General features: G+C 46.6%; 1 protein-coding gene across 2 annotated transcripts; it reads left to right on the top strand.

The window, feature by feature from the left end:
• The first annotated feature begins 1,665 nt into the window (after window positions 1-1,665).
• ZCCHC12 (zinc finger CCHC-type containing 12) lies at window positions 1,666-4,789 on the top strand. 2 transcript variants are annotated; one of them, XM_066250165.1, is made up of 4 exons: window positions 1,666-1,835; window positions 2,177-2,213; window positions 2,439-2,576; window positions 2,997-4,789. In XM_066250165.1, exon 4 carries the CDS (start codon window positions 3,062-3,064, stop codon window positions 4,271-4,273), a length of 1,212 nt encoding a protein of 403 aa, XP_066106262.1. In that variant the 5' UTR covers window positions 1,666-1,835; window positions 2,177-2,213; window positions 2,439-2,576; window positions 2,997-3,061; the 3' UTR covers window positions 4,274-4,789. The 2 variants fall into 2 exon arrangements, with proteins under 2 accessions (XP_066106262.1, XP_066106261.1); XM_066250164.1 differs by having other exon boundaries at window positions 2,177-2,228.
• Window positions 4,790-11,145: the final 6,356 nt, after the last annotated feature.

Here is an 11,145-nt window from a genome sequence, read left to right as displayed (position 1 = left end):
TAAAATTGGTTTTAGAGTGAGGCAGGAACATCGATCTACCTGACCAAGGATCGAACCAGTAACCTTTGCATATTGAGATGGTGTTCTAACCAGTTGAGCTATCTGGCCAGGGCTCACCTATATTTTTCACCTCTTCTTTCTTAACCTTTTCTTTTAAAGTAAGAATGAAAAAAAAACTGCCCTTATTTCCCCTCTCTAGTAGTTCAGAAGTTTACATCCTGTTGCTATTATTATTATTATTTTTTCCATTTTTCTGAAGCTGGAAACAGGGAGAGACAGTCTGACAGACTCCCACATGCGCCCGACCGGGATCCACCCGGCACGCCCACCAGGGGCTACGCTCTGCCCACCAGGGGGCGATGCTCTGCCCATCCTGGGCGTCGCCATGTTGCGACCAGAGCCACTCGAGCGCCTGAGGCAGAGGCCACAGAGCCATCCCCAGCGCCTGGGCCATCTTTGCTCCAATGGAGCCTTGGCTGCGGGAGGGGAAGAGAGAGACAGAGAGGAAAGCGAGGCGGAGGGGTGGAGAAGCAAATGGGTGCTTCTCCTGTGTGCCCTGGCTGGGAATCAAACCCGGGTCCTCCGCACGCTTGGCCGACGCTCTACCGCTGAGCCAACCGGCCAGGGCCTGTTGCTATTATTTTAATAGTTACATCCTATTAATTCCTACACATAAAATTACCTTGTCAAAGCATAAATTTATTAAATACACAAATAACATGTGATATGATAAAAGGCCCTTAGAAAAGTTTAATTGCACTTACGCCCTTTTTCTATCTTATTTTTATTAATTTTAATGCAGTGACATTGATAAATCAGGGTACATATATATGTTCAGAGAAAACATCGTCAGATTATTTTGACATTTGATTATGTTGCATACCCCTCATCCAAAGTTGAACTGTCTTCTGTCACCTTCTATCTGGTTTTCTTTGTGCCCCTCCCCTCCCCCCATCCCCTCTATCTCCTTCCTCGCTCCCTCCCCACCCCCAAACCCCTCTTACGCCCTTCTTGATATCTTTTCTTATTGTACAATACTTTATATTTTTAAAAAACAAAGCAGAGAATCTGATATCAAACTTCTGGCCTCCAGAATTATGCAAGAATAAATTTCTCTTGTTTTTAGCCACCAAATTTGTGGTGCATTAAACACGAGGTTTGATCGAAAACAAGTAAAACAGTAAAACTACTTCACCCGTGTATGGTGTGGGGGATAACATTAGCGCTTTCTCTGTGCAGATAGGCCTGCACAGACATCTCTTACTGTGAAGGAGGTGGCATTTGTCCATTTAACAGTGAGGGCATTTAGGCAACTAGGGTGTTAACTCACTAAACTGTAGGTAGAAGGCTGGCTGCCTCTGAATCATTTTGGGGAGCTTGTTAAAAATGTAGATTCCTCAAGGCGCAGAGTTGAGCCAAGGGAGAAAGAAAAGAAAAAGACAGTCTCAAACTCGAGCAGTCAGTGTAACCAAGCCGCACTTGACGCCTGGCAGACCTGCGCCACCCCCCCCCTCCCTGAGCCTCGTGTATAATTTGCCTCCAGCCCGAGGCGGTGCGGTAAGCCGCCCCCGCCTCTTTGATTGGCTGCGCCGGCCCGCGTCACGCTCTTTTGTCTCAGTGGATTGAGGATAAAAGCAGCCGCGGCTGCCTTGGGAACCGCGCTGCTGTGACTCGGCTCCCCCTAGCTGGCTGGCGGTGCAGAGCATCTCGGTCCCGGCAGCCCCGGGTCGCTTAGCGGCCAAGGAGGCGCCCATCCATTTCCCCTGCAGGGCCGGGGAAACGGAGGACAACCACAGCCGTCACGCAAGCGTCCGCTGCCCACCTGCAAAGTACAGGTAAAGAAAGGGGGCGCGATTGCCCGGCGCGGACAGAGGAGGGAAGCCCCACCAGGACTGGGCGGCTCCCCACTTGGAAAATCGGGAACTGCAAGGGAGAGCAAGAAGCCCTCCCGTGGTCGGGCTGCGCTGCGGGAGGACGTGGGGTGCTACTGGGTGCTGCCTAATGGGTAGGATTTGCCTGGATTGAGAGGGGGGTGTTTTTGGGGAGGGGAGACAAGGAATGAGGGTAAAGAATCGCAAGCTGTCAGTCTTGAGCCTCCTTTGAACCCCCTCATCTCTTCTTGGGGACGAATATATGGATGTGCGTGTCCAACTCCTATTCCCTTTCTCGGTGGCAGGCCATCAAAGCCGAATCTGAAGTTGAATTCCGCGCAGGTGATTGCAGAACTGGTAGGCCAATGATTTCCCGGGGGAAATGGAACGGGGCGGCAGTCGCTCTGGCTTGTATTCAAAAAGTGGGAAGGGGAACGTGCCGCTGGGCTATAGCGGAGGCTGCGGGCGGCGAGGTGTTGGGATGGGGGGAGGAGGGAGGGAGCGGGATGAGGAATGAAGCTGTTTCTGACCCTTCCTTTCCCTGGCCTGTGCTCCGCGGCGGCGCAGTCTTGAAGCCCTGAGGTCCGGAGTCGGCGTCCCCCGGTGGACAGCGATCGACTACCCTGGAGACGAGCGTTCTCGCGGAGACCACCAGTTGCAGAGGCTGGCAGTGAAATAAAGGCGCGCGCTAGTTCCTGAGCTCCTGTAAGAACCTGAGAGATAAGGGGTGGGCAGAGGGACACTTTGAAAAGGGGGTATGGTTGACACCTGAGACCATGAGATTAATGAAATTTGATTTATTCCTACACATTTGTGACCACTGTGCTCTATTTTGAGAGCCCAACATCAGCTCCGTGCACTATTACACTTAGAAGCAACAGTTGCCGGCCCTCTTGAAGGACAGTAGGAATGGATGTAGCTGTCAAAAGTTCCCTGCTAACACGGAGACACCGGCTGACTCCGGGGGGTTGCAAATGCCGGTCTCCTGGAGGATATTTTTAGGGCAGTAGGCAGTTATAAAATGTACTGCAGGATATTCTGGAAGGGAGAGAAAAAATAGTTGCAGCCTTATTAATCCCCTCTTATTAACTCTGCCCTGTTATTCTCTCTCTCTCTCTCTTACAGTTCCTACTGAGATAGGAGAAGGAAGAGACCCCCGGCACACCTAAGATTACCCATCGTCGTTGGTCATGGCTAGCATGCTGGCTCGTGCGGGTAGCAGCCGGCGGCAGAACGCGCCCTTGCCGCCCTGGGCCCATACTATGCTTAGGTCCCTGGGGAGGAGTCTTGGTCCTTTAATGGCCAACATGGCAGAGAGAAACTTGAAGTTGTTCTCCGGGAGGGTGGTGCCAGGCCAGGGGGAAGAAACCTTTGAAAACTGGCTAATCCAAGTCAATGCGGCCCTGCCAGACTGGAATATGTCTGATGAGGAAAAGCTCAAGCGCCTGATGAAAACCCTTAGGGGCCCCGCTCTGGAGGTCATGCATTTGCTCCAGACAGCCAACCCCAACCTAAGTGTGGCAGAATTCTTGCACGCAATGAAACTGGTGTTTGGGGCGTCTGAAAGCAATGTGACTGCTCACAGTAAATTGTTTAACACCTTGCAGGCGCAAGGGGAGAAAGCCTCCCATTATGCAATCCGTTTAGAGGTGCAGCTCCAGAACGCCGTTCAGGCAGGGATTATAGCTGAGAGAGATGCGAACCAGACTCGCCTGCACCAGCTCCTGTTAGGAGCTGAGCTGAGTGGGGACCTGCGCTACAGGCTGAAGCACCTTCTCAGGCTGCATGCCAATGAGCAGGAGCCTCTCCCCAATTTCCTGGAGTTAATCAGGATGATAAGGGAGGAAGAGGATTGGGATGACACTTTTATTCCACGGAAGCGAGCCAGGAGATCTGAGTCAATGCTGGAGAGGGCCATCAGCAACCCAGTGACATTTCAGGGCTCCCTACGGATAGTGATTGGCAATGCTGACTGCAATGTGATAGAGATAGATGACACCGCAGATGACTCAGATGAGGATGTCATCCTGGTGGAGGCTCAAGACCCTCCACTCCCGATCCCGAATGCTCTTCCCTCAGGAAGCAGGGCCCGACCTCAGGAGCCAGTGGTAATCATTGATTCCCCCAACTGTTCCCAGGCTCAATCTCCTTCCACCAGTGGGGGTGCTGGCTATAAGCATGATGCTCCTGAGGATATGCGTAGAACCAGGAAGCGAAAACACACAGCCCACTGCTCACACTGTGGCAAGGCGGGTCACTCGAAGGAAACCTGTGACCATGAGAGCAACAGGGCCCAGATGTTTGAGAATCTGATAATCACCCTGCAGGAGCTGACCAATTCAGAGGAGGAGGCATTAAGGGAGATTCCTGAGGAGCCCAATGACCCCTTTGAGCCCCAGTGAAGTGCTAGCCCCCAGCCTTAAATGAACCCTAAACTACATTCAGAGTCTAGTGATGGGAAAACTGGGGGTGGGGTGGGTGGGTTGCTTCTAATTGCATGAATTAATCTGCAAAGCAGCTTTCTTTTAGGGTGGGGGAGAAAGAGTCTTGGATGTTCACACAGTGGAGGAAGATGGCCGGTCCTCTTTCCTTGCTCCCCACCCCACTGCTGCTGTCTAAGGGTCCATTTTCTGTGTATGCCCATTTCCTTGATGGCTTTATTCTCTTTGTGAAAGTGGTATGATTCGTTGTTAAATCTTCAAACAATAAAGAAGTACAAAAAGTAAAGTATTACTCCAAATCGTGTACCCTCCTGTCAACCCTTTGATGAATATCCTTCTAGATACTTCCCTATACCCATGTCCTCAGATAGATATATGTATAGTTAAAGGTGTTCAAATATAAGTGCTGTTCTATAGTGTGTATTTTTTCAGCAAATGATTTATGTTGTGGGCTTCTTTCTATGTCAATAAATATATACCAGTATCTATTTGTGTCTCTGTGGTATTATTTTAAAGAAGAAGTAATGGGAAAGGGAATAAGAGAAATATGGTAGAAAGCTCTAGGGGATAGGGCCCTGAGGTGGGTTTTTAGCAATCTTATTTTGCAGGTAAAGAAAAGGGAAGAAGAAATAGGCTGAAATATTCCCCAAAGGTAAACAGATAGAGCCCCTTACTACAACTGACTTGTCCCTTAGGTCATAGAACCAAACTGCAGCACCCACTGTGTGACAATGTCCCAGTGTTTTCTTCTGTAATGTATCCAGTGGAATTCGATGGTTGGGGAGTCTGGTGCTGAGGTTACAGCCCAAAATGAGGAGTCCAGAGAGAGGCTCCATTCTTAGTCCCCTTGGAGAGAGTCAGCTCTCTCTCCTCTGAGTGGATTTCTTAGATTACTGATGCTGCTTCTAGAACAGTGGTCCCCGACCTTTTTTGGGCCACGGACAAGTTTAATGTGAGAAAATATTTTCACGGACTAGCCTTTAGGGTGGGATGGATAAATGCACAAAATAAAATTATGTGACTGGCATAAAAACTGTGATATTTTTAAATATAATTGTGGAACTTACGATATTTATTGGGCTAAGTTAAAGGAGGAAGGAACATGTCCTCATTATTCAGGCTGTATTTAAATTTGTTATTCTGACAACGTTTCATGTTATTTATTATTTCTCTGCGGACCGGTACCAAATGGCCCACAGACCAGTACCGGTCCACGGCCTGGGGCTTGGGGACCACTGTTCTAGAGGATATCATGGTCACAACCAGGAATCTCTCCTGTGGGCTGAAAACGCCCTCTCCCCAATCCCTGGTTCAGGAAAGGAGAGAGCAGCTATTCATGGTAGCCCAGCACCAGAGTCTCAGTGATAGCACTGGACCCTCACCCAATACGCCCTGCAGCCCCATGCTGGAGGACACGGGCGGCCCAGGACTCCAAGCCAGCCCCACCCTAATCTCAGAATTGACAACAGCTGGGGAGGGATGCAAAGCAATCTAATGGCCAGGGCACATGAACGAACACGGGAATCCGAAAGCCATGTCACTTTAGCAGAGTGGAGGGCACTCACGGGGTGGAGGGGGTGGGGGAAGGAAGAAAGAGAGGGACCTTCCCAGGGACCTGCCCTGTCCCCTCTCCTGATCTCCTATTGGAGCGTGATACAAAATAAAAAAGACATGTGTGACATCAGGCTCCTATGTCTCTTGTAGGTGCATATGTCCCTTCTCTGTGAGCAGGACAAAGCTGAGGGTGTGGAGAGGATTGTGTTTAGGCGGGGGGTGGAGTGAATTGAATGTGCCAACCTGAGGGCCCACGAGTTAATCATGCAGAAAATCAGTGCCCCACAGAGCTGAGAGGACAGAGTGTGCCGCAGTGGGAGATAAGGCCTCAGGGAGAAGCACGGAGCTGTGTGCTGAGGGGAGAGCAGCGGAGGCCACCATGACCTGCGAGACTGACGTGGAGATTGACAGGGATAGCAAGCCTGCTGGGAACTGCAGGTTTCAGGGTTCCATGCAGAACTCTGGGTTCTGTTGTATGGGGAACGGCACATGTTGAGAGGCCCAAGAAGAGGTATTCGGTTCGAATTATGCTAACAGTTATGGGCCCTCACAGGGACAAAGGGACCCTGAGGGAGGCGCTGAAGCCAGGTACTGTAAGAAGTCAATGCAGGCTAATCTGGGCTGCCATACCCAGAACCTGCCTTGAAGGGCTTCTCTTTCCAGAAACAGCCCTTCATCTACTCCCTGGCTTCTTGCTCCTGTTCCATCACTGACCCTACAATCTACCCTTACACCCCCCCCCCCCCCGCCTCCGCCCCAAGTCACACTCATCTCTTGCTGGAGGGGGTGGTGGCTGTGCCTCTGTGCTCTGCTGTCAGCCCTCCTGTTTGCCTTGAGCTTCAGCCTCCTATACCCTCAGGGCCAGGAGGAGACTGGGAGGGCCTCTCTGCCTTGGAACCTATACCTGAGAACTGGCCAGGAGCAAAGATGAAATTGCATCTCTTGGGGCACCTCACGGACCCTGGCAGCTAGCTACCTCCAAGTCTCCAGGGCCAAAGAAGACCCCTCCATGACCCCAGGCAAGAGGCAGCTCCACTTAGGCTGCCACAGGGGCCCCAGCACTTCCCACCTCACAGCATTTAACCCTTGTCTCTTTGCCCCCTGCATCTACCCTTAGGAGATAACTACTTCCTTCCTCTAGTCACATTTGAATATCATTCCACTTCCTGCTCATTTTTTCCCCCTCAAATTGACTCTATAAACACTTGGTATTTGCCCAAAGACATGATAAATGCTGCTTTTTTTTTTTCTGGCACCTGTTAGAACAGACAGATGAAATAAAAGATAGAGAACTGTCCACACCACTACCTTCTTTTTCACTGTTGTTAGCTTGGGGCTCCAGTATAGACCACCTCTTTGAAAACCTGTTCTGTGATTCATCCCGTTTCTTTCTGCTCCTATCCACTTTTCTGTTACGTAAATTTTAGACTGTCTAAATTTGTATTTCACCGACCACCTGTAACCTGACATTTCCTTTTTATTTGTGTGGTGCTGGCTTTTCCTTTATTTGAGAAATATGTGTTCTTAATTAGAAGACATGGAAGTGATACCCGGGCTTTCAGAACAGACTAATGGGGTTAGCCTAAAAAAGGCTTAATTTCATACTATGGGTTTATTTTCTTCCTTTCTGCTTTCATTCTCATGGGTCTCCAAAATACAAATCACTCTTTTGTCAGAAGAAACTGGACTCTGAGTGCCCTTTGGCACTCTATCTCCCTCCCTCCTGGAATTCTTTTCCTTTGGTTTCTATGACACCCTTCTCTGTTAAAAATTTATATATATCTCGAGAGAAAGACAGACAGAGACAGACAGGAAGGGAGGATGAGAAGCATAGACTCATAGTTGCGGCATTTTAATTGCTCATTGATTATTTTTGCATACGTGCCTTGACTGGGGGGCTCCAGCTGAGCCACTGACCCCTTGCTCAAGCCAGCTACCTTGGGCTCAAGTCAGCGACCATGGGGTGATGTTTATGACCTCATGCTCAAGCTGATGACCTCCGGGTTTGTTTGTTTGTTTGTTTGTTTTTTGTTTTTTTTGTATTTCTCTGAAGTTGGAAATGGGGAGGCAGTCAGACAGACTCCCGCATGCACCCGACCGGGATCCACCCAGCACGCCCACCAGGGGGCGATGCTTTGCCCATCTGGGGCGTTGCTTCATTGCAGCTAGAGCCATTCTAGTGCCTGAGGCAGAGGCCATGGAGCCATCCTCAGCACCTGAGCCAACTTTGCTCCAATGGAGCCTTGGCTGAGGGAGAGGAAGAGAGAGACAGAGAATAAGGAGAGGGGGACGGGTGAAGAAGCAGATGGGCACCTCTCCTGTGTGCCCTGGCCGGGAATTGAACCCAGGACTCCTGCACGCCAGGCCAATGCTCTACCACTGAGCCAACCGGCCAGGACTGACCTCCAGGTTTTGAACCTGGGTCCTCAGCATCCCAGGTTGATGCTCTATTCATTGTGCCACCACCTGGTCAGGCTAAAATTTTTTTTTATTTAGAAATAAAATTTAATGGGGTAACATTAATCAGTAAGAGTACATGGGTTTCAGGTGAACATCTGCATGGCATTTAAACTGTTGATTGCATTATGTGCCCATCACCCAAAGTCAAATCATTTTTTTCACCATATATTTGTCCTCCTTTATTCCCTTCCCCCCAGAAAACCTCCCCCCCATCAGTAACCACTTCACTTTTACCTTTGCTCATGAGTCTCAGTTTTATATCCCACCTATGTGTGAAATCATACAGGTCTTAGCTTTTTCTGATTTACATATTTCACTCAGTATAATGTTCTCAATGTCCATCCATGTTGTCGTAAACGATACTATGTCATCATTTCTTATAGCTGAGTAGTATTCTATTATATATATATATATATATATATATGTACCACTTCTTCTTTATCCAGTCCTCTATCAAGGGACACTTTGCTTGTTTCCATGTCGTGGCCACTAAATTATGCCGCAGACACCCTTCTCTCATGTTCCCCACTTCTGACCTTTTTGGTGCCCACTTCTCAGTCTCATTTGTGAATCTTCTTCCTCTTCCCAATCCTTCCATAATAGTAGTAAAAATAAATTGATTACAACTGATTTATTAAGAGCTTACTGTGTGCAAGGCATTCCTATACCAAGTCCTATAAATGCATTAGCTCCTTTATTCAAATCAACCTTATAATACAGGTATTACTATTAGCACATATTTCAGATGAAAAAATAGGCTGGAAAGTTAAGAAACTTAGCTAGGGTTATGCAGCTACTTAGCAGTAGAGCCAGAGGTCAGACTCCAGAGTGAGAAGCCGAGTCTTCTTACATGTTTTAGCTCTCATACACTTATAGTACTCTATGATATAGGAGTTATTATTTGTATATGATATATGAGGAAACTGAGGTGTGTAAATTCACACCTGCCTTTCCCAGATGTGCCCCATGTATGAGTGCTTAGCCCAATGCTGGTCTATTGTGGGCTATCAAGAAATGGTAGCTAATATTACTCTGCTAGAATGCATTACTCTGCTACAAAAAGATGGGAGAAAGTTAAATGTTGTCTATGTCATGCAGAAAGTGCTTACTTAGTGTTAATCTGATAATGTGACAGTCTGGCTCTAGGAACTGCACCAAGGTTGGCCCCTTATAGGCACATAACTGAATTAAAAAATACCTGAAAAAATATCTCAACATGATAAAGGCCATATATGATAAACCATCAGCCAACATCCTATTAAACGGCATAAAACTGAGGACTTTCTACCTTAAATCAGGAACAAGACAGGGTTGTCCACTCTCTCCACTCTTATTCAACGTGGTGCTAGAAGTTCTGGCCAGAGCAATCAGACAAGACAAAGAAATAAAAGGCATCCATATCGGAAAAGAAGAAGTAAAGCTATCACTTTTTGCTGATGATATGATCCTATACATCGAAAACCCGAAGGACTCCACAAAAAGATTATTAGAAACAATAAACCAATACAGTAAGGTCGCAGGATACAAAATTAACATACAAAAGTCCATAGCCTTTCTATATGCCAACAATGAAATATTAGAAAAAGAACTAAAAAAAAATAATCCCCTTCACGATTGCAACAAAAAAAATAAAATACCTAGGAATAAATATAACAAAGAACGTAAAGGACCTGTATAATGAAAATTACAAAGCATTGTTAAGGGAAATCGAAAAAGATACAATGAGATGGAAAAATATTCCTTGTTCTTGGATAGGAAGAATAAATATAATCAAAATGGCCATATTACCCAAAGCAATATACAAATTTAATACAATTCCCATCAAAATCCCTATGAGATTTTTTAAAGAAATGGAACAAAAAATCATCAGATTTATATGGAACTATAAAAAACCCCGAATAGCCAAAACAATCCTAAGGAAAAAGAATGAAGCTGGGGGCATTACAATACCTGACTTTAAACTATATTATAGGGCCACGATAATCAAAACAGCATGGTATTGGCAAAAAAATAGACATTCAGACCAATGGAACAGAATAGAAAGCCCAGAAATAAAACCACATATATATGGTCAAATAATCTTTGATAAAGGGGCCAACAACACACAATGGAGAAAAGAAAGCCTCTTCAACAAATGGTGTTGGGAAAACTGGAAAGCCACATGCAAAAGAATGAAACTCGACTACAGCCTGTCCCCGTGTACTAAAATTAATTCAAAATGGATCAAAGACCTAAATATAAGACCTGAAACAATAAAGTACATAGAAGAAGACATAGGGACTAAAATCATGGACCTGGGTTTTAAAGAACATTTTATGAACTTGACTCCAATGGCAAGAGAAGTGAAGGCAAAGATAAATGAATGGGACTACATCAGAATAAAAAGTTTTTGCTCAGCAAGAGAAACTGATATCAAAATAAACAGACAGCCAACTATATGGGAACTGATATTTTCAAACGACAGCTCAGATAAGGGCCTAATATCCAAAATTTACAAAGAACTCATAAAACTCAACAACAAACAAACAAACAATCCCATAAAAAAATGGGAAGAGGACATGAACAGACACTTCTCCCAGGAAGAGATACAAATGGCCAACAGATATATGAAAAGATGCTCAGCTTCATTAGTTATTAGAGAAATGCAAATCAAAACTACAATGAGATACCACCTCACTCCTGTTAGATTAGCTATTATCAACAAGACAGGTAATAGCAAATGTTGGAGAGGCTGTGGAGAAAAAGGAACCCTCATTCACTGTTGGTGGGACTGTAAAGTAGTACAACCATTATGGAGGAAAGTATGGTGGTTCCTCAAA

This window comes from Saccopteryx bilineata, chromosome X (genome assembly GCF_036850765.1).
Source record: "Saccopteryx bilineata isolate mSacBil1 chromosome X, mSacBil1_pri_phased_curated, whole genome shotgun sequence".
In the NCBI taxonomy this organism is placed as follows: Eukaryota; Metazoa; Chordata; class Mammalia; order Chiroptera; family Emballonuridae; genus Saccopteryx; species Saccopteryx bilineata.
This window is presented reverse-complemented; position numbering and strand designations above follow the sequence as displayed.